The sequence below is a fragment of the Oncorhynchus kisutch genome, linkage group LG11, assembly GCF_002021735.2.
Source record: "Oncorhynchus kisutch isolate 150728-3 linkage group LG11, Okis_V2, whole genome shotgun sequence".
NCBI lineage: Eukaryota > Metazoa > Chordata > Actinopteri > Salmoniformes > Salmonidae > Oncorhynchus > Oncorhynchus kisutch.
In genome coordinates, this window is record NC_034184.2 from 74,460,190 (window position 1) to 74,484,316 (window position 24,127).

At 46.6% G+C, this 24,127-nt stretch overlaps 3 protein-coding genes across 5 annotated transcripts in view; 2 read left to right on the forward strand and 1 right to left on the reverse strand.

Moving 5' to 3' along the window:
• LOC109899256 (cyclin-dependent kinase 8-like) overlaps nt 1–5,651 on the reverse strand; it is a 23,439-nt gene extending 17,788 nt beyond the window's left edge. The window contains exon 1 of the mRNA XM_031836331.1: nt 5,177–5,651. Coding sequence (XP_031692191.1) covers nt 5,177–5,304 — 128 coding nt within the window. The 5' untranslated portion in view covers nt 5,305–5,651. The remainder of the gene's footprint in view (nt 1–5,176) is intronic.
• LOC109899254 (E3 ubiquitin-protein ligase RNF6-like) lies at nt 4,876–12,220 on the forward strand. Of its 3 annotated transcripts, none has more exons than XM_020494313.2 (4): nt 4,876–5,002; nt 7,403–7,558; nt 8,115–8,237; nt 8,445–12,220. In XM_020494313.2, exons 2-4 carry the CDS (start codon nt 7,411–7,413, stop codon nt 10,328–10,330), a joined length of 2,157 nt encoding a protein of 718 aa, XP_020349902.1. In that variant the 5' UTR covers nt 4,876–5,002; nt 7,403–7,410; the 3' UTR covers nt 10,331–12,220. The 3 variants fall into 3 exon arrangements, with proteins under 3 accessions (XP_020349902.1, XP_020349901.1, XP_031692190.1); XM_020494312.2 differs by lacking the exon at nt 4,876–5,002 and adding an exon at nt 5,396–5,503; XM_031836330.1 differs by lacking the exon at nt 4,876–5,002 and adding an exon at nt 6,331–6,523.
• Nucleotides 12,221–12,612: 392 nt separating this feature from the next.
• LOC109900144 (phospholipid-transporting ATPase IB) overlaps nt 12,613–24,127 on the forward strand; it is a 98,801-nt gene continuing 87,286 nt past the window's right edge. The window contains exon 1 of the mRNA XM_031835023.1: nt 12,613–12,911. Coding sequence (XP_031690883.1) covers nt 12,869–12,911 — 43 coding nt within the window. The 5' untranslated portion in view covers nt 12,613–12,868. The remainder of the gene's footprint in view (nt 12,912–24,127) is intronic.

The following is a 24,127-nucleotide window of genomic DNA, read 5'->3' on the forward strand; positions in this document are numbered from 1 at the left end:
GGGGACTATCCGATGCTAGTGCAGTACGCCACAGGATGTTTTTGTGCTGGTCGAGGGCAGTCAGGTCTGGAGTGAACCAAGGGCTATATCTGTTCTTAGTTCTACATTTTTTGAAAGGGGCGTGCTTATTTAAAATGGTGAGGAAATTACTTTTAAAGAACAACCATGCTTCACCGTAAGGATGGTGCCAGGTTCCTCCAGATGTGACACTTGCATTCAGGCCGAAGAGTTCAAGCTTGGTTTCATCAGACCAGTGTATCTTGTTTCTCATGGTCTGAGAGTCCTTTAGGTGCCTTTTGGCAAACTCCAAAACGGGCTGCCATGTGCCTTTTACTGAGGAATGGCTTCCGTCTGGCCACTACCGTCAAGGCCTGATTGGTGGAGTGCTGCAGAGATGGTTGTCCTTCTGGAAGGTTCTCCCATCTCCACAGAGGGACTCTAGAGCTCTGTCAGAGTGACCATCAGGTTTCTTGGTCACTTCCCTGACAAAGACCATTCTCCCCGATCGCTCCGTTTGGCTGGGCGGACAATTGTAGTTAGAGTCTTGGTGATTCCAAACTTCCTCTATTTAAAAATGATGGAGCCACTGTGTACTTGGGGACCTTCAATGCTGCAGACATGTTTAGGCACCCTTCCCCAGATCTGTGCCTCGACACTATCCTGTCTCGGAGCTCTACGGACAATTCCTTCAACCTCATGGGTTGGTTTTTGCTCTGAAATGCACGGTCAACTGTGGGACCTTGTATAGGCAGATGTGTGCCTTTCAAAATCATGTTCAATCAATTGAATTTACAACAAGTCGGAAGTTTAAACTCAGTTTTCATATTTCCTGATGTTTAGTCCTAGTAAAAATTCCCTGTCAAATGTTTAGGGTAGCCTTCCACAAACTTCCCACATTAAATTGGGGGGAATTTTGGCCCATTCCTCCTGACAGAGCTGGTGGATTTGAGTCAGGTTTGTAGGCCTCCTTGTCATACACGCTTTGCTTGGGGTCATTGTCCATTTGGAAGACCCATTTGCGACCAAGCTATAACTTCCTGACTGATGTCTTGAGATGTCGCTTCAATATATCCACATAATTTTCCTACCTCATGATGCCATCTATTTTGTGAAGTGCACCAGTCCCTCCTGCAGCAAAGCACCCCCAGAACAGAATGCTACCACCCCCGTGCTTCACGGTTGGGATGGTGTTCTTCAGCTTGCAAGGCTCCCCCTTTTTCCTCCAAACATAATGATGGCCATTATGGCCAAACAGTTCCATTTTTGTTACATCAGACCAGAGGACATTTCTCCAAAAAGTACGATCTTTGTCCCCATGTGCAGTTGCAAACCGTAGTCTGGCTTTTTTATGGGGGATTTGGAGCAGTGGCTTCTTCCTTGCTGAGCGGTCTTTCAGGTTCTGTCGACATAGGACTCGTTTTACTGTGGATATAGATACTTTTGTACCTGTTTCCTCCAGCATCTTTACAAGGTCCTTTGCTGTTGTTCTGGGATTGATTTGCACTTCTTGCACCAAAGTACGTTCATCTCTAGGAGACAGAACGCGTCTCCTTCCTGAGCAGTGTGATGGCTGCGTGGTCCCATGGTGGTTATACTTGCGTACTATTGTTTGTACAGATGAACGTGGTACCTTCAGGCATTTGGAAATTGCTCCCAAGGATGAACCTGACTTGTGGAGGTCTACAATATTTTTTCTGAGGTCTTGGCTAATTTCTTTTGACTTTCCCATGATGTCAAGAAAAGAGGCACTGAGTTTGAAGGTAGGCCTTGAAATACATCCACAGGTACACCTCCAATTGACTCAAATGATGTCAATTAGCCTATCAGAAGCTTCTAAAGCCATGACATAATTTTCTGGAATTTTCCAAGCTGTTTTAAGGCACAGTCAACTTAGTGTATGTAAACTTCTCACCCACTGGAATTGTGATACAGTGAAACAAACGGTCTGTAAACAATTGTTGGGAAAATGACTTGTGTCGTGCACAAAGTAGATGTCCTTACCGACTTGCCAAAACTATAGTTTGTTAACAAGAAATTTGTGGAGTGTTTGAATATGTAGTTTTAATGACTCCAACCTAAGTGGATGTAAACTTCTGACTTCAACTGTTTTTTTATTTGTAATAAAATTGCAAACATTTCTAAAAACCTGCTTTTGCTTTGTCATTATGGGGCATTGGGTGTCGACTTATGAGGAACATTTTTAATTTAAGGCTGTAACGTAGCAAAATTTGGATAAAGGGAAGGGTTCTGAATACTTTCCAAATGCACTGTATTTGATGGTGTATAGACAGTATGGACAGTATATTAAAAGAAAAGGTGTGTACAGCAGTAGTTATATAGGATGAGCCTTGACTAGAATACAGTATATACACATATGAAGTGGGTAAAACAGTATGTAAATATTGACCAGTGTTCAAAGACTATGTACATAGGGCAGCAGTCTCTAATGTGCAGGGTAGAGTACTGGGTGGTAGCCGGCTAGTGGTGACCATTTAACAGTCTGATGGCCTGGAGAAATATGTTTTTCAGTCTCTAGGTTTCAGCTTTGATGCACCTGTAATGTCTATGTCTTCTAGGTGGTAGCAGAGTGAACAGAGTGGTTTGGGTGGCTAAGGTCCTTGATGATCTTGTTGGCCTTCCTTTGACACCGGGTGCTGTAGATGTCCTGGAGGGCAGGCAGGGCGCCCCCCGGTTATGAATTGGGCTGACCGCACCACCCTCTGGAGAGCCCTGTGGTTACAGACGTTGCAATTGCTGTACCAGGCGGTGATACAGCCTGACAGGATCCTCTCAATGGTGCATCTGTGGAAGTTTGTGAGGGGTTAAGGGGCCAAGCCAAAGCCAATTTTGGCACGCTGAGGAACTTGAAGCGTTTCACACTTTCCACTATGATCTTGTGGATGTGAACGTCCTGTATCTGCTGTCTCTAGAAGTCCACAATCCGCTCCTTCGTTTTGTTGACGTTGAGGGAGAGGTTATTTTCCTGGCACCACTCCGCCAGGGCCCTCGGGGCTCTTGTCGTTGGTAATCAAGCCTACCACTGTTGTGTCATCAGCAAACTTGATGATTGAGTTGGAGACATGCATGGCCACGCAGTCATTGGTGAACAGGGAGTACAGGAGAGGGCTTAGCACGCACCCTTTTGAGGATCAGCGTAGCAGAGGTGTTGTTGCCTACCTTTACCACCTGTAGGTGGACCATCAGGAAGTCCAGGACCCAATTGCACAGGGTGGGGTTCAGCCCCAGGGCCCTGAGATTAGTGATGAGCTTGGAGGGCACTATATTGTTGAAGGCTGAGCTATAGTTGATTAACAGCAGTCTTACATAGGTATTCCACTTGTCCAGATGGGATAGGGCAGTGTGCAGTGCGATGAGTCATCCGTGGACCTGATGGGGCGGTATACAAATTGTACTGGGTCTAGGGTTTTGGCTAAAAGGTGATATGATCCTTAACTAGCCTCTCAAATCACTTCATGATGACAGTAGTGAGTGCTACGGGGCGATAGTCATTTAGTTCAGTTACCTTCGCTTTCTTGGGCACAGGAATAATGGTGGACATCTTGAAGCAAGTGGGGACAGCAGACTGGGATAGGGAGCGATTGAAAATGTCCGTAAACACTCCAGTCTGCACATGCTCTGAGGACACGGCTTAGGATATTGCATGGGCCGGCAGCCTTGCGAGGGTTAACACGCTTAAATGTCTTACTCACTTTGACCACGGAGAACGAGGTCACGCAGTAGCTCTTTTTCCAATGGTCAAATTAACTCACAGATTGGTCTTGGGTACTGTATAAAAACCTACAACTACTACCAGGGTGACCCTTCTCATATGTATGCTTTCCCTTTTCAGAATTACAAGTGTGTGGCCACAGGATGAATATTGTAAATAGATATCTGCCAACAAGCTGTCATAGTAGACAGTGCCACCAATCGATCACCAATATAAAAGCATAATTATCATTGCCTACATGTTTTTTTTCGCTCTGAATAAAAGGGTTGGTAAAAACGTTGTATTTGGTCATATGTGGAAATGTGCCTTACCGGCTTTTGAATTTTGTGTAACTTCTAGTCAAGGAAGCATAATGCTAAATATATTGGCACACTCCACCTACCAAGACCATTGCCAAATATGGCCGCTGTCACCTCCTTTTATAGGAAGCCTTGAGGTGGTACCACCCAGCACATCGAGAAGGGAGTGGATTTCATACCTAACCCCTCCCTTGAGATGATGTAAAACCAGATGTTTTTTTCCTTAGTTATTGTGAAACATGTCGATATGGTCATCATTTTGAGTTGATTTCAATGGTAGTTGAACTGCTAAGGGCCAAAAGATTTAGATTAGATTTACAACTGAAACAACACTTTTGCATCAAACTGTCAAAATGAAGACCATATCGATGTGTTTCACTATAACTAAGCAAAAAACATCTGGTTTTCCATTAAACATTATTTTTCCCCATAACATATTTTACTCTTTAACGCTCCATATGAACTCCTCCACGTGTACTGGATTGGTTAAACAGTGCAGAAGAGAACCACCCCTGACAGTTGTTTTTCTTGTCAAATCCAGTATTTTGGGGATCTCGTTTCATGCGTTTCTTTTACGCCTGCTACGTAGGATAGCCCCTGGCTTGCTTGGCTGCGTCAGTGATAGGCTGGCCTACTTACTTAAAAATGTAAAAATCTGATCATGTAAAAATGACAGCATAATCTGATACCGAAATACATCCTCAGAATTTCTGGCTGCAATACCCCGACGTGAGTTGTTACAACACCCCCGGTTATGTTATGTTTCATCTGTGAGCGAAGGCGCCCTTGTAAAAACTGCTTGATTGAACTGCATTCAACGATGTCAAATTAAGCTGATGGATTTTGCATACACACTGCACCGTTAGCACGGGGATAGGCCACTGATGACAGTGGTCAAATCGAGACAGTAAATTGTGTCATGGAGCTCGAGCCCCCATTCTCCAGATGATATGACGTCTCTGGAGTGTATTCAGTGAGTTCTTCAATCTACTAGTGATTTTCATCACACTACGAGTTACAAATAGGCTTATTGCTGCAAATAGCAATCGGAGATTGGGCCTTGAAAACAGGAGCAATAACGGAGTTATTTTATTTGGAGACTGCGGACCTGGAGGCCTTCTTACTGGCTATATCAATATAAACTTACCCATCTTTTCTCTTTGCTTTATATACATGGCCGTAGGTGCCTCTCCCCACTTTGCATCCCTCATATTCAAACAGGTCCTCTACACGTTCTCTCTCCCCGGTCAGCATCACTTTGAAATCATAGTCCATCTTCTCTGTTGTTTTGGTCAATTATCTTTTGCTTCCTTTTAAAGCGCCGCTTAGGAGGCAACTTACTTCACAACCCGGGTTAGAATTTTTAGTTGCCTTCCCTCGCGTCGCTCTCTCCTCAGCCCTGTTTCCACATCTAACCGCTCGGTTTATGTGTACCAGAGAAGATGCCGGATTCTTATCCGGGACGAGCGGACAGGTATGGGAACGATTACTAACCCTTCTATGTATTCTCTTGCTACTGCGTTTCTCCAACCGGTATCTCACTGGGGAGAACAGAAATTCCATGCACGGCTTTGTCGTAAAATGTCGTTATGTAGACTGTACAGAAAGAGACGGGAGAAAAGTGTTTAGAGCACCACGTGGACTTTAACTCTTTGTAACGTGAAGGGGCTAAAATTCACACAAACAAATATATAGTATTCTGTTCCAAACTTTGGTACCTCTGCAGCCAGTTTAAAATGTTCCCCCTTCACATTTTATGGCAATTACTCCTCTCCTTAATAATACATTGATGTGGATGTCCACAATTAGACAATTCTGGCGTCTAATACAGGCAGAAAGACTAGTCAAGATACGCGCACAGACATTGACAAACGAAAACATTTAATTATGTCATTTTCCAATTGCATTGGAAAATGACATATACCTCATTCTAGAATCATTCAGACTGCGGGGAGAAAAATGATCAGACTTCGTGATTTTGTCAAATACATTTGTGAAAAATAACCTGTTGAAAATTGTAAAGCAGTCGTCTTCATAGTTAAACAAATAATAATACTTATATACATTGATTGAAACACAACAATTAGCTGTTTTAATCCTCGTAGTAGTGCGGTTTCATTGGGTAGGAACTAATCTGACATTGATAGTGTTTGGTCAGACGGTGAGAAGTGTAGCACAGGTGGTCCCATCTTGGCTACATTGTAATCAGAGCGGAGAGGAAAGCAAACCCGTCCATATTACAGCTGCTGTGTCAGGTACAAGAATCCCTTTAAATTTCGTTGTCATTGCCATTTACTCGAGCCAATGACACGGTTTAGATTGAGTATAGTATGCACTCTGTTCGTGTGTTGCTTGTCAAAAAAAAAGTATTATTTATTGGTCAAACCTTTCACCAGAAGATGGCTAGTTAGCTGTCGGCAGCAACTAACAAATGCGTTGCGCATTCAAAATGACAGCTCGCCGCTTTGAAAGGCAATGTGAAACCTGCGTATAGGTGTGAACAAGATTTTTTTGTATTTGGAGACGTTTATATAATTCTGTTGCAATAGTTAGGTGACGATTCTTTGTCCTCTACATAGTCAGTTTGTATGGAGCCCGACTTTTCTTTGTCATGTCCCTCCTCCGTAGTGCAATGTTTGGACTCTCGACGTGTCTGTGATCATTCCTGGGTCGGTGATTGGTAACTAGTAGGATGACAACGTCAGTTTTGTTGCTCCTCCTGTGTTCTCCAACATGGCCTACTATATTATGATGCTTTGTAGAGACGGCATTATTGCTCCAAATACCGTGATTGTTGCAACATTTACGGCCGAAGAAATATGTTTTGCTGTCTATCGCAGTGGCATTGATGCTGTTGTATAGAGATTTTCTGATGAATCCAAGGAGGTTAGCCAGCTAGCTGTCGGAACAGGGAAGGTTAGATTTTTGTTATGTCAGCTCAGCCGACCTCTTACTGGCCATGTCTTATTCCACATCAAAATGGAAGTTGTTGTTTTGACTTCATCGTTCATGGCTAAAGGTTGGCCACGGAAACCGGTTTAATAATGTAAAGGCGACGGGAGTTGCAAAGTCACATAATTGCATTGATCGAGTAATAGCCTTTCTGTAAATCCTACTTTCACGTGACACAAGCTATTGGACTGCGGTTTTTCCCCAGGGAATTGGATGATCAGTAAATCCTCGTTCTAATCCATGCTTGTCAAGTGTGTCAGTGACTTGTACATTAGTTGTATCGAATCTGTCAAATATGTCTGATCCCAACTCAACTGCTCCCTATGATTGAAAGATGGATGCATCACAATAGTGCCCTGGTAAGATCCAGCCAGGTGTTCCACAATTCTGACACCCCTATCACCCCTTCCGTGTGCCCCAGCGGTTTCCATGGTGATGGACCCTCCCGGTGGGCGAGACGAGCGGCGGCGTCAGGCGGAGCGTCTTCGAAGGGAGGAGGCGTACTATCACTTCATCAATGATCTGAGCGAGGAAGAGTACCGCCTCATGAGAGACAGCAACCTGCTGGGCACACCTGGTGAGAGGAACCTAGAACACCTGACCTTACTAGAACCCCAGGAGCCTAGAACACCTGACCTCACTAGAACACCTGACGTCACTAGAACCCGCTATAATGTAGGGCTGCACAGCTCCAATCGCTCAGGGCAGTGGTGTTGCTGGTTTTCCTCCATGTTTTTAAATCACAGGCTAATTTGTATCAGGACAGCCACGTGCCCGGCCCGGTCCCCCTAGCCAATCAGTGGCGCTAATTAATGCTATGGAGAAACAAAAACCAGCAGGACTGCAGCCCTCGGATTGCTGTAGTTGTCCACCCCTGTCCAAACCCAATACACCAATGCAGACTCGCTAATACAATCTAATATAGGCCGTCATTGTAAATAACAGTTTGTTCTTAACTGACTTGCCTAGTTAAAGGTAAAATAAAACACAAACATTTGTAATATCACATCATAATATAATGGCTCCATGTTGGCCACTAAGGGCTGAACTGGACCCTCAACAATGAAGCATATAACCTACCCCATATCATACACCCTCCATCTTGACCTAACAGGGGACATGTTATTCCCCAGGTGAAGTGACAGCGGAGGAGCTACGGCAGCGCCTGGACGGGGCAAAGGAGCGTGTGTCATCTCAGCCCCGACCTGAACCACGCCCACAAAATACGGAGGCCGGAGAAGAGGAGGGGAGCAGCGGTGAGGGGGAGGAGAGAGGGTTAGGAGGGGCATGGAAGGAATTTTGGGGAGGAAATGGATGCTAAAGGGTCTAGCCTGTGTAACCTAAACTTGACAGGATGTAATGGTTCTCAAAAGGTTCATAACCTAATTGCTGCTGTATAGTACTGACGTATTACTAGATAATTACAACTGACTCAGTTCAGTAACGAGCCACTGTCTGTATAGGTACTGCTGAGCCGGGAGCAGAGACATCTAATGGCGACTCACTGCTGGAGTGGCTGAACACTTTCCGACGAACCGGGAATGCCACACGGAGCGGCCAGAGCGGCAACCAGACGTGGCGCGCGGTCAGCCGCACCAACCCCAACAGTGGAGAGTTCCGCTTCAGCCTGGAGATCAACATCAACCATGAGCAGCCAGAACCAGGGGAGCACAGTGACACCCCCGACCCCTCAGAGTTGTCCCCTGTCCCCCCTCCATCCACAGCGTCTATACGCACTTCCCCTTCCACTCGCCCCTCACCCTACACCCCTGCCCGGCCCTCCCCCTATCCCTCACCTCGAGCAACCCTGGGCAGGAGGGCTCAAACCCGCCGTACACGCAGTACTACCACCACCCCTCCTCTGACTCCTGCACCCTTCACCTCACCCCTGTCCCCCCCTACTGCTCTAAGGAGTACAACAGCCCTCCACCTCCCCCCATTCCCCATCACCCCCCCTACCCTTCAGGATCAAAGCAGCCCTCCACAGCTCCAGTCCCCAAGCGGAGCTTCCTCCCAAGAGGAGAGGCAGGAGGAGGGGGTTGCTACCCTGGACTGCCCCCGTGTAGCGCCCCAGTCTGGCCCCCAGGGGGCGTCTGTGGGGCGTGAGCCACACAGCAGCAGGACTCGATCCCGCGGCCGGACCCGCAGGGCTGTGGCAGGAGGTGGGACTTCCTCCCGGTCATCTAGGAGACGTAGCCGCTCCCCTCTTCAGAGAAACCCCGCCCCTAACTCAGCTACCTTATCCCCTAATGGTGGGAGTGGAAATGGTGGCTCTAATAATATCCACACTGCCGAGCTCAGCAACGGAACTGCTTCTGTCTCCATGGAGACCGGTGAAGCCGTGTCAGAGCCGGCTGTAGTATCAGAGCCTGGTCCAGAGGCAGAGGAGCAGGAGGGAGAGGCACACACGGCCGGGGCGGGGGGCGCCGGAGGGGTACGCCGCCATCCCACCATCATGCTGGACCTGCAGGTGCGTCGCATCCGACCGGGAGAGAACCGGGACCGAGACAGCATCGCCAGCCGTACCCGCTCCCGGGCCCGCGCTGCTGAGAATACCGTCACCTTCGAGAGTGACAGTGGAGGCTTCCGGCGCACCATCTCCCGCTCGGAGCGGGCCGGGATCCGGACCTACGTCAGCACCATCCGGATCCCTCTGAGGAGGATCAGTGAGACGGGCCTGGGGGAGCCCAGCTCCACCGCCCTGCGCTCCATCCTCAGACAGATCATGACCGGCTTCGGAGAGCTCAGCTCCCTCATGGAGACAGAGGCTGACTCTGAGACCACCGGGGGCACGCCAGGTCACCAGGACCCTGCTGGACCCAACGCAAACACCACCACACAGGCCTACCATGGCAACGAGAGTGGAACTGGGGTGGAAGGTCAGGCAGGAGGGGTGGAGATGGAGACCGAGGGAGTGGCAGGGGCTGAGGAGGAAGGAGGCCAGGAGAGATTAGTTGGGAGTGACGGCGGTGCCGGTGGAGTCCCTACCCCCAATGAGGGTCGGCCGACGAGCAGGGACACAAACAACCTCGTGGAAAACGGCACACTGCCCATCCTGCGTCTGGCCCACTTCTTTCTGCTCAACGATGAGGAGGACGAGGAGCACCCTCGTGGCCTGACCAAAGAGCAGATCGATAATCTGGCCACGCGCACCTACGGCCAGGCTAGCCTGGAGGGAGAGGCGGGGCGCGCCTGCAGCGTCTGCATTAATGAGTATGCCCAGGGGAATAAGCTGCGCCGCCTGCCCTGCGCCCACGAGTTCCACATCCACTGCATTGACCGCTGGCTCTCTGAAAACAACACCTGCCCCATCTGTAGGCAGCCCATCCTCCCTGTGCACCAGGACTGACCCTGCCCTGACCTTTGATCCCTAGAACCCCCTGACCCTAGACCGCCACCAGCTACACCTTGCCACCTGTTGGCTGAACTGAGCATGCCCGAGCGGAGTGGACGGTGCATGTACATAGCGCTTTAATGTTTTCATTTATCATTGCGCTATCCATTGAGGGGGGGGGGACTATAAATGCAGAGAATTAACAAAGCTTTATTTTTTTAGAAGTATTTTATTTTCAGCACTTTTTTTTTCTCCCCTCCTTGTTTCTGTTTGGCCACTCTGTCATGATGTCACTGAGGTCCACATGTAAAGATAGGACTTATGCTAATGAGCTACTATAGCCAGCTGCTGCTCCTCTACCTGATGCGCTGTGACATCACCCTGTCACAACCAGACTACAGTAATCAGACACATCTCTGGACTTGATTTGGTTGAGAACGTGTAAATATGTCACCGCCTCCTGTGTTTTGGGGTTCAGAAGAGAAAGTCCTCAGTCGCATTGCATTTTTAATCAGAAGCAGGAAACAGCCATTTTAAGTTAAAGCTAATATTGGAATCTTCCATTTTAAAGCCCCGACATTCCTTTCAAAGTGTCCTCTATGATTTGACATTGTGTGGACAGAGGCTGTCGTGTATCCTGACTTTTGAATGAGTTTTCACTTGGTCAGTGGTCCCAAGGATCCTGTTGTTTGCCCACCTGTTCAGTATATTTCAACCTAGCCATCGAACCCCACCGATCCACAGTGGATGTTCAACATTTCATTCCGTTACAGCCTTTGACACTAAAATATTAGTACCCCAAGTCAGAAAGAAACATCTAAAGAATAAGATTATCAGGAAAGTGTGTGATTTAGCAGCAAGCCCTTGTAGTAGAACTTGTCTGTTACAGAGACAGGCCAATAATGTTGATGCTAGACAAGGAGTTGTGCAATAACATGGAGGGAAGGAAGGACTGTTTTTCATAGTTGCATATTAAAACATTATAGTGCTGTTCTTTCTCCCTTGTTTACTCCTCGGCATCAATGATTAGTTCCTCTGTTGGGAAATAGAGTATCTGCTCAGTAGTATTCTGTCCCTCTACCCTCGGCCTCCTAGAGATACCCCAGTAATCAAAAAGTAGTTCATCACCTCCCACTCCTTTAACGTCTGTGTTTTAAAGTCCCAGTTCTGGTAGCACCTGCCTGTCATGGCCTGATTTCCATGTTCACAAACCTGAAAGGAATGAATAGGTGAAAGCAAAATGGTTCCGGCACCACTCAACCATTTTCTATATCTGTCCAATCCTTTCAGATCAGTGAACAACAGATTTCTTCCTCCATTAGCCTGGCCTAGATCTCAATTGGCTTTTCCTGCATGCAGTATCACCATGTTACCACCAGGGGCAGCATTCACCACAGTACAACATGGTGAGAACTGGAGGCCAGTGTTATCGGTGTCCAGGTAGGGCAGGGGTTTTCTGTCATTTGAATCCTGACCTTTGTCATGCAGACCCATGAGACAGGGGTGTGATAATTGGGTAATATTGCTCTTTGTATACTGCAGAATCTGAGCGTACGTGCATTGTGGAGCTGTGAGTGATGAATAAGTGTGTGTGTGGTAGAGCTGAAGGAAGTGACAAAACAGAATGTCATGATTTAGCAGCATTAATCAGTCACCTGAATGTTAATCTAAGACCGAGTGGGAGGGTTTGTGGCCATCGAATTCAGAATTTAGAATTTATTCTGTTCCTATTTAATGAGATCAAAAACATCCTTTGAGATATTGAATACTTATTGTTATGTGATGAGATTAAAACAAACTGTTAAGATGATTGTGTTCTGTTACTGTGTAATATAAATATACAAGGGTTTTCTTCTCTGCTCCTTAACAATGGAATTAAATACAGCTTTGTTATGCCTGGAGTTATTTTGTGTGACTGTGTTTGTGTTCCTCACACAAAACCACTGGTTTTATCCACATCTTCTCATATGACACGACATAACCCAGTGTGATGTTTTCTCTCCCTGTCTTTAATTTGACTTTCTCTCTCCCTAGGCTACACATTACTCATAGGCCTATGAAATTAGATTAATGTAACATCATTTTTTAAATATCCAAATATTAAATAACCATAGTGCTAAGTCATATTCCCTATATCCATTTAGCATGCTATTTAACCTAGCTCTGCAGTGTTGGCCTCCTGCAGCCTATGGCTACTGCGTTACCAGGTTATTTTTTACACATGACATGTTAGACTATTAATTTATGGCACACATTGGCTACATGCATATCCAGTGGAAGCAAAGTGAGTCTGAACGAAGGAACGAGGTTAGCCTTTGTTAGCCTGAGTTTGGCTGAGGACGAAGCCGCACGAACACATGGCATCTATGCGCGCCCTCGTCGCTGCTGAGTCGACCCACCACCGTCCCTCGTCCTACTGGTCGGTTATGATTAATCTCCGAGCGAATGCAGCCTTGTCCCGTGCTCGCATTCCCCGCTGTGACAGTGAGCCACTAGCATGCCGGTGTCCCGGACGCCATCTTCCAGCCTGATACAGAACCGCACAAGTTCAGGATGTATTTCAACCGGCGATCGAAGAAGATCCACAGCGAGGGCGGTAAGCGTGGCTAGAGGGGACGACGCATGTACTGTAGTCTACAGCTCCATGGGTATTTATAGGGGTCGAACTAGCAGCGACATAAACATTGCGACGAGGACTGATTGATTCTATTGACAATTTGTGCAATCTGGCCTATTATATATGTGCTTTAGGCTATATTATTGGGAATATAGGGGTTGGGATGGCCTTGTTTATCCCAGGACTGCGGCACGGAGGCGGTGCACCCTGTCATAGGCTACACAGTCAGTGCAGGGCTAATTTTCTATTGGCATGGACTGACTCGGATTGTGGGCTCAGCGCTTCAACTGAGTCAGTGTCGAATGCTTTGTATAGCGTAGCGTACTGTGCGTAATTATGCTGTGCAAAAATAATTCAGTAAATACCGGTAGATGGAGACGAGGTTAGTGTAGGTTAGCGGGGACCGAGATGTCATGTCCTCACTTTAAACACTGCGCGCACTCGTTCATGCGCACGTAATAGACTAGCCTACAGAAATGCCTATGTAGGCTATTTGTCCACGGAATCGATTTACTTTCCCAGGGCGAATGGGTTAATGGTGTGAAGGGTGCAAACTGTCAGGATAGGACAAACTTTAGTCCGAGAACACATAACTGCCCACAGTTCGGCACGGTGGGAGAGCCCGTTGTTTAACACAGTCGTTACTTAAAGGCAACGTGACTAAGGGATCTTATTCTAAGCCCCTAGCGGGAAGGCCATCTCACCTGTTAAGGTCACGCGGGACCAACACAGTTGAACACGACATCTGTGCTAGTTTAGGCTACATAATAGAGACATTATCTGGGCCTGTATACTGGTGCAGAATAGTGATGGGTCTTTTGGGGCTATTCATTGCGCTTTTGTCCCCGAAAAAAAACAATGCGTCACAGATGCGCTTTTGCCCTCTATGCGTTACAGGGACAGCAGAAAGCATCATTGCACAGTACTCCCCACACAGCGCATACTTATTTTATCCACGGACTCTAGCCTATGTACACACGGAAAATCCTAGCATGATTATTGGCGTTTTGACCATGTCGGGGAGTGACAGCTATAAGAGGTTTTGGGTCAAGGCTGCAGGGATTAGAGAGGAGGAGGTCAGGGTTTTGGGAGATAGTTGGGGCAGGTTTGATGCAGCAATTGTCCTGGAAGAGGGTATGCATGTGGCTGAATGACCTTGAGTGACTGGCACAATTAACTGGTACAAGTGCATTGTGGCGGGTGTTTGTTTTTCCTCCAACAGGTTCTAGTGAGAGACTCCAGGGAAAGCTGATATTGACAGAAAAGTACTTTTACTCTGGGTTAATAAGGACAGTCAGGACCCAGGAGTCAAGACAGGACAACACATCCGGGAACAAACACTCATACTATCCCTATAGACCTATTAACGGACCCCCCCCAGTCACATTTAATGGAGATGTTGACAGTTCTTCACTGATTATATATTGTATGTACAAGTGAGTAACCTGTAAGTGAGATGGGAATGTGGTTTTTGCATATCCCACTCTCCCTGAGACACACTCAGAGATTGGGGTCAGGGATCAGACATTATTGACAGCTACCCAGGAGCAATTAGGGTTAATTGCCTTGCTCGGGATTCGATCCAGCAACCTTTTGGTTACTTTCCCAATGCTCCTTACTGCCAGGATACCTGCCACCGCATTACTATTCTGTGTGTGTATAGTCCCCAGAGAAGTGTGGTTTGTTTACCATGTATAAAGATATAATGATATAAATCAGGCTATTGTCTGTGTGTCAGAGGCGGGTCTTTCTGGGGACATACACTACATGACCAAAAGTATATGGATACCTTCTCTTGGAACATCTCATTCCAAAATCATGGGCATTAATATGGAGTTGGTCCCCCTTTGCTGCTACATCATATCAGCCTTCACTCTTCTGGGAAGACTTTCCACTAGATGTTGGAACATTGCTGCCGGGGACTTGCTTCCATTCAGCCACAAGAGCATTAGTGCTGTCGGGCGCTGATGTTGGGCGATTAGACCTGGCTCGCGGTCTGCGTTCCAATTCATCCCAATGGGATTGAGGTCAGGGCTCTGTGCAGGCCAGTCAAGTTCTTCCACACCTATCTTGACAAAAATATTTCTGTATGGACCTCGCTTTGTGCACGGGGGCATTGTCATGCTGAAACAGGAAAGGGCCTTCCCCAAACTGTTGCCACAAAGTGGGAAGCACAGAATCGTCTAGAATGTCATTGTATGCTGTAGCGTTAAGAGTTCCCTTCATTGGAACTAAGGGGCCTGAAGCATGAAAAACAGCCCCAGACCATTATTCCTCCTCCACCAAACTTTGCAGTTGGCACTATGCATTGGGGCAGGTAGCTTTCTCCTGACATCTGCCAAACCCAAAATCTTACTACCAGATGGTGAAGTGTGATTCATCACTCCAGAGAACGCGTTTCCACTGCTCCAGAGTCCAATGGCGGCAAGCTTTACACCACTCCAGCCGACGCTTGGCATTGCGCATGGTGATCTTAGGCTTGTGTGCGGCTTCCCGGCCATGGAAACCCATTTCGAGAAGCAGATTGTATCTCCGTAAGTGAGTGTTTCAACCGAGGACAGATGATTTTTACGGGCTACAGGCTTCAGCACTCGGCGGGCCCATTCTGTGAGCTTATGTGGCCTACCAGTTCGCAGATGTGCCGTTGTTGCTCCAAGACGTTTACACTTCAAAATAACAGCACTTCCAGATGACCGGGGAAGCTTTAGCAGGGCAGAAATTTGACAAATGGTGGCATCCTATGACGGTGCCACGTTGAAAGTCACTGAGCTATTCAGTAAGGCCATTCTACTGCCAATGTTTGTCTATGGAGATTGCATGGCTGTATGCTCGATACTATGCACCTGTCAGCAACGGGTGTTGCTGAAATAGCCAAATCAACTCATTTGAATGGGTATCCACATACCTTTGTTATATATAGTGCATAATTCCTGGCTGTAATGGCTGCTAGGTTGTTAAGGATACCATTTGGGGAATGAATGCTCTCTATGGATGGATGTGTGGCTGGCACGGTCAGTCTAGGGAACAAATATGATGAGCTCCAGAAAAGCTTCAGGGGGCAATGAGATCAGTTGGCCACAGAGGAGCACTGTTGTACAACCTTCATGGGACTCAAGACAATGTCAACGACATTCCAACAGCATTCACAAGTAGAAACACACACACACAGTCTACATAAACACGCAGGCACACACACACACACACACACACACACACACACACACACACACACACACACACACACACACACAGTCTACATAAACACGCAGGCACACACACACACACAGTCCACATAAACACGCAGGCACACACACACACACAGTCTTCATAAACACGCAGGCACACACACACACACAGTCCACATAAACACGCAGGCACACACACACACACACACACACACACACACAGTCTACATAAACACGCAGGCACACACACACACACAGTCCACATAAACACGCAGGCACACACACACACACAGTCTTCATAAACACGCAGGCACACACACACACACAGTCCACATAAACACGCAGGCACACACACACACACACACAGTCTACATAAACACGCAGGCACACACACAGTCTACATAAACACGCAGGCACACACACACACACACACACACACAGTCTACATAAACACGCAGGCACACACACACACACACACACAGTCTACATAAACACGCAGGCACACACACACACACACACACACACACACACACACACTACATAAACACGCAGGCACACACACACACACACACACACAGTCTACATAAACACACAGGCACACACACACAGTCTACATAAACACGCAGGCACACACACACACACACACACAGTCTACATAAACACACAGGCACACACACACACACACACACAGTCTACATAAACACGCAGGCACACACACACACACACACACACAGTCTACATAAACACGCAGGCACACACACACACACACACACACACACACACACACACACACACAGTCTACATAAACACGCAGGCACACACACACACACACAGTCTACATAAACACGCAGGCACACACACACACACACACAGTCTACATAAACACACAGGCACACACACACAGTCTACATAAACACGCAGGCACACACACACACACACACACAGTCTACATAAACACACAGGCACACACACACAGTCTACATAAACACGCAGGCACACACACACACACACACACACACAGTCTACATAAACACGCAGGCACACACACACACACACACACACACACAGTCTACATAAACACGCAGGCACACACACACACACAGTCTACATAAACACGCAGGCACACACACACACACACAGTCTACATAAACACACAGGCACACACACACAGTCTACATAAACACGCAGGCACACACACACACACACACAGTCTACATAAACACGCAGGCACACACACACACACACACACACACACACACACACACACACACACACACACACACACACACACACACACAGTCTACATAAACACACAGGCACACACACACAGTCTACATAAACACGCAGGCACACACACACACACACACACACACAGTCTACATAAACACGCAGGCACACACACACACAGTCTACATAAACACACAGGCACACACACACAGTCTACATAAACACGCAGGCACACACACACACACACACACACACACAGTCTACATAAACACGCAGGCACACACACACACACACACACACACACAGTCTACATAAACACGCAGGCACACACACACACACACACACACACACACAGTCTACATAAACACACAGGCACACACACACAGTCTACATAAACACACAGACACACACACAGTCCACATAAACACGCAGGCACACACACACACACACAGTCTACATAAACACGCAGGCACACACACACACACACACACACACACACAGTCTACATAAACACACAGGCACACACACACAGTCTACATAAACACACAGACACACACACACAGTCCACATAAACACGCAGGCACACACACACACACACACACACACACACACACACACACACATACACACACACACAGTCCACATAAACACGCAGGCACACACACACACACACACACACACACACACACAGTCTACATAAACACGCAGGCACACACACACACACACACAGTCTACATAAACACGCAGGCACACACACACACACACACACACACACACACAGTCTACATAAACACACAGGCACACACACACAGTCTACATAAACACACAGACACACACACAGTCCACATAAACACGCAGGCACACACACACACACACAGTCTACATAAACACGCAGGCACACACACACACACACACACACACACACACACACAGTCTACATAAACACACAGGCACACACACACAGTCTACATAAACACACAGACACACACACACAGTCCACATAAACACGCAGGCACACACACACACACACACACACACACACACACACACACACACACACACACACACACACACACACACACACACACATACACACACACACAGTCTACATAAACACGCAGGCACACACACACACACACACACACACACACACACACAGTCAATTGCCTCTTCTAGACTCACAGCTGAACTCACCTACACACACACACATCGATTACTTACTCACACGTGTGTTGTTGTGTGTGGCCAGCCCAGGACAATAGTGGCATTGCGTTACTGACTCTCTGTGTTGTTCTCTCCCGTCCCAAGCAGTGAGCCTACTCCTTTATCTTTGTCTCCCGTCCCACGACTGGTGGCCTACTGCCTTATCTTTCTCCCGTCCCACGGCTGGTGGCCTACTCCCTTATCTTTGTCTCCTGTCCCACGGCTGGTGGCCTACTGCCTTATCTTTGTCTCCCGTCCCACGACTGGTGGCCTACTCCCTTATCTTTGTCTCCCGTCCCACGGCTGGTGGCCTACTCCTTTATCTTTGTCTCCCGTCCCACGGCTGGTGGCCTACTGCCTTATCTTTGTCTCCTGTCCCACGGCTGGTGGCCTACTGCCTTATCTTTGTCTCCCGTCCCACGGCTGGTGGCCTACTCCCTTATCTTTGTCTCCCGTCCCACGGCTGGTGGCCTACTGCCTTATCTTTGTCTCCTGTCCCATGGCTGGTGGCCTACTCCCTTATCTTTGTCTCCTGTCCCACGACTGGTGGCCTACTCCCTTATCTTTGTCTCCTGTCCCATGGCTGGTGGCCTACTCCCTTATCTTTGTCTCCTGTCGCACGGCTGGTGGCCTACTGCCTTATCTTTGTCTCCTGTCCCATGGCTGGTGGCCTACTGCCTTATCTTTGTCTCCTGTCCCATGGCTGGTGGCCTGCTCCATGATTTCTGGGGCTGGCACCCCTCACTGCTTGGAGTTCACAGGCTGGCCAGGCTGGCACCCCTCACTGCTTGGAGTTCACAGGCTGGCACCCCTCACTGCTTGGAGTTCACAGGCTGGCACCCCTCACTGCTTGGAGTTCACAGGCTGGCACCCCTCACTGCTTGGAGTTCACAGGCTGGCCATGCTGGCACCCCTCACTACTTGGAGTTCACAGGCTGGCCTGGCTGGCACCCCTCACTGCTTGGAGTTCACAGGCTGGCCTGGCTGGCACCCCTCACTGCTTGGAGTTCACTAGTGCGTGCACTGGAATAGTAACCTTTAATGACTAGAGCAGCGGTCGGGGCCAATCAATTCAAGGAGTACATTTCAATTGAATATGAACCCCAACCCTGGACTAGAGCACAGTGGTGGTCACTAAACCCTGATACTAGAGACACACGACATTCTAGGACCAGGGCTGGTGACCGCTGGACTAGGCTGGTCTGCCTGTCTGCACAGTGACTTTATGTGCTCGTAGTAAATAGACTTGACATACGATCACATATACACATACGGTATAAACCACCATCTATTCACTCTGCAAGATCTTTTACACATATCGAAAGACACACAAAACACACACAAGAACATGGTCACATACAGTTGAAGTCAGAAGTTTACATACACCTTAGCCAAATACATTTAAAGTAAGTTTTTCACATTTAATCCTAGTAAAAATTCCCTGTCTTAAGTCAGTTAGGATCACCACTTTATTTTAAGAATGTGAAATGTCAGAAAAATAGTAGAGAGAATGATTTATTTCTGCTTTTATTTATTTCATTACATTCCCAGTGGGTCAGAAGTTTAAATACACTCAATTAGTATTTGGTAGCATTGCCTTTCAGTAGTTTAACTTGGATCAAACATTTCAGGTAGCCTTCCACAAGCTTCCCACAATAAGTTGGGTGAATTTTGGCCCATTCCTCCTGACAGAGCTGGTGTAACTGAGTCAGGTTTGTAGGCCTCCTTGCTCGCACACGCTTTTTCAGTTCTGCCCACAAATTGTCTATAGGATTAAGGTCAGGGCTTTGTGATGGCCACTCCAATACCTTGACTTTGTTGTCCTTAAGCCAGTTTGCCACAACTTTGGATGTACTGTGTGCTTGGGGTCATTGTCCATTTGGAAGATCCATTTGCGATCAAGTTTTAACTTCCTGACTGATGTCTTGAGATGTTGCTTCAATATATCCACATAATTTTCAAGCCTCATGATGCCATCTATTTTGTGAAGTGCACCAGTCCCTCCTGCAGCAAAGCACCCCCACAACATGATGCTGCCACCCCCGTGCTTCACGGTTGAGATGGTGTTCTTCGGCTTGCAAGCCTCCCCCTTTTTCCTCCAAACATAACGATGGTCATTATGGCCAAACAGTTCTATTTTTTTTTTCATCAGACCAGAGGACATTTCTCCAAAAAAATCTGATCTTTGTCCCCATGTGCAGTTGCTAACCGTAGTCTGGCTTTTTTATGGCAGTTTTGGAGCAGTGGTTTCTTCCTTGCTGAGGGGCCTTTTAGGTTATGTCGATGTAGGACTCATTTTACTGTGGATACAGATACTTTTGTACCTGTTTCCTCCAGCACCTTCACAAGGTCCTTTGCTGTTGTTCTGTGATTGATTTGCACTTTTCGCACCAAAGTACGTTCATCTCTAGGAGACAGAACACGTCTCCTTCCTGAACGGTATGACGGCTGCGTGGTCCCATGGTGGTTATACTTGCGTACTATTGTTTGTACAGATGAACGTGGTACCTTCAGGCATTTGGAAATTGCTCCCAAGGGTGAACCAGACTTGTGGAGGTCTACAATATTTTTTCTGAGGTCTTGGCTGATTTCTTTTGACTTTCCCATGATGTCAAGAAAAGAGGCACTGAGTTTGAAGGTAGGCCTTGAAATACATCCACAGGTACACCTCCAATTGACTCAAATGATGTCAATTAGCCTATCAGAAGCTTCTAAAGCCATGACATGATTTTCTGGAATTTTCCAAGCTGTTTAAAGGCACAGTCAACTTACTGTACGTCAACTTCTGACCGACTGGAATTGTGATACAATGAATTATAAGTGAAATAATCTGTTTGTAAACAATTGTTGGAAAAATGACTTGTGTCATGCACAAAGTAGCTGTCCTAACCGACTTGCCAAAACTATAGTTTGTTAACAAGACATTTGTGGAGTGGTTTAAAAGCTAGTTTTAATGACTCCAACCTAAGTGTATGTAAACTTCCAACTTCAACTGCATATGTAAATAAAGCACATTTACTTGTGACCCATGCATATGCACATGGCATGAATTAACCATGTACATAGATGCATGCATGTGTTTCGGTTGACTGTTGGGTTGGGTGAGAGTGAGTGAGTGAGAGGGTGAGCAGGCGAGTAGTTAACTGCATGTTGGGCCATTGCATGTGTAAATGCATTGCCACTAATATATTTTTTTTTTTAGCTTTGTGTGAATGTGTGTATGGGAGTGTAAGTGTGTGTCTGTGCATGCGTGAACAGTACAGTATATGTGATTAGGTATAAATGTATTATCCTGTCTCTGGTCTCACCTGTAGGATTATCAGTGTATGGATTAGCAGGTAGAGGAAGTTGCAGAGCAGACAGAGAGAGGATTACTACTCCAGCTTGTGCTGTAGGAAAGAGGCTTTCACTCCTCTACTAATTGTTCACTCCATCGTCTTGGTAACTGGACCCACTGGCCACCCCAGCAGACCTGCAGGTCAACCTTGACCAGGAAGTAAACGACCTGGCTAGAGGTCACCTTAGGAACAGGGACAGCCATGGAACCTCGTAGGGGTCAGACGGTCAGACGGCACTGCTCTGTAGGTAATGCTTTCCTGTAATGGGAGGGGCAACGAATCAACACAGGGAGACTGGGGGGCGATGGGGGAACCTCTGATTCACCAAGAAGTTTTCAGAGGGTGGGACCTTCAAGTGGGCTGTCTGAATTTGTAGTTTGCTTATTTTTAGTCACATGACTGACTTTGTATGCCTGTTTTACAGATAGTCAAAGCCAAAACAAGAAACACTGACTGTCACATTCAATTGGTGGACATCATAATTAGGACTGTAGCGGTCACAAAATTTAGTTAGCCTGTGATTGTCAAGCATATAACTGCCGGTCTCACGGTAATTGACTGTTAATTAACATAAACACATTTAGCATCTCTTGGCTTCCACTGATGCAGACCTTTGGAAAACCTACTTTTTAAAAAGTCTAATAAATCCATGTAATATAGTCTACACCTTCACAATAAATCCATTATTTATTTTAGACTGGTCTAAAGAAACATGATATGAAGAAAATGTAGTCTATTTCAGAACAACAGAATAGCATACTCTTGAGTTGTCTTTATGTTAGGTCCTGACCTGGCTATGCCATATGGCTGTGGGCTACACTGGTTCATTTAGCAGACAAGATTAGCTTAGAATTCCATGGCATTATTTTCTAGTATGAAGAATACAACTGAACAAAGCTGAATAAAATAGAAAGGATGTTTTCTCCAAACGATTTGAGGGAGTGCGCACATGCAGCTATTCATTGTTGAGCAGTTAACAAAGAAACAGGTACCCCTGTATGCTTAATTTGAGTTATTTATGTAATGTTAGTTGTGATACAAAGGTTGGGCTATAAGTTTCGATTTCTAATACATTCTAAGGCTGCATGACACGACTCTAATGATGATTTGAAAAAAGTTGCATGAAAGGCATGAGCTCTGCTTTGTTTTTTTTGTGCAGGCTGCACACACTTCATCAGTCTCTCATTCACAATTGGACAAGCACTTGATAATACCTCGGATTTCCCGGCGCAATCCCCTTGTGTGGCTGTAATGCCTTTTTTTCGCGGCCAGTAGCCGTTGTGCCCTTGGGCCGAATATAATCATTTTAATTCCCTTCTCCCTTTGTGCTGCGTGCTTCGACTCACATCCCACTCACATGGCTCTCCATCACGTGATTGGGTCTTTCTCACATGCTACAAGTGAAGACATACACATACGCACGTGTCCTATCCATTTCCGAGGTGCATATTGAAGATATTAGAAGATGAGTAGGCCTAACGAACAGCAAAAGCACTAGCTTATGTCAATCTACTATCCCCCAGAATACAAAAGTTGCCCGATTCTGTCCAATAAATAAATATTCCAAACATAGTCTGGGACAGTTGTGGGATGCGATAGATCCCAAATGAATACAACCACTAGCATCAAAAACACTTTTTTACGCTATAAGGCTGACGCAACACATCAGAACGTTTAGCTTTACATTTTTTATAAATTATTGGGCTATTTTTTCACATTACAAGAACAGCAATGCACACACGGCAGTAGGCTATAAGCGCGAATGTATGCCAATTAGGCTCTACACCCATTGTAAAGCTGATTAATGTGCTTAATTTTAAGAAGTTATTTGGCTACTTTAGTTGTGATGCAAACCTTATCAAAACATAGAGGCTTATGGGCTCCCAAGTGGCGCAGCAGTCTAAGGCACTGCATCTCAGTGCTAGAGGTGTCACTACAGACCCTGGTTTGATTCCAGGCTGTATCACAACCGGCCGTGATTGGGAGTCCCATATGGTGGCACACAAATGGCCCAGCATCATCCGGGTTAAGGGAGTGTTTGGCCGGGGTAGGCCGTCATTGTAAATAACAATTTGTTCTTAACTGACTTGCTTAGTTAAATAAAACATTAATAAAATATGGTCTAGGCTACAGGTCTGGGACTATGATTTGAAAAAGTACAAAAAAAAAAGGTATGTATTGTTTCTTGCCTTATGCTGGGCATCATTCATAAGTGATAATATATAATATATAAATTGATAGG

What these genes read in the sequence shown, in the direction of transcription:
- LOC109899254 (XM_020494313.2), top strand. Translation starts at nt 7,411, where the DNA reads ATGGTGATGGACCCTCCCGGTGGGCGAGACGAGCGGCGGCGTCAGGCG. An exon ending in CAACCTGCTGGGCACACCTG is followed by an intron (nt 7,559 to 8,114) that starts GTGAGAGGAACC and finishes GTTATTCCCCAG; the next exon opens with GTGAAGTGACAGCGGAGGAG. An exon ending in AGAAGAGGAGGGGAGCAGCG is followed by an intron (nt 8,238 to 8,444) that starts GTGAGGGGGAGG and finishes CTGTCTGTATAG; the next exon opens with GTACTGCTGAGCCGGGAGCA.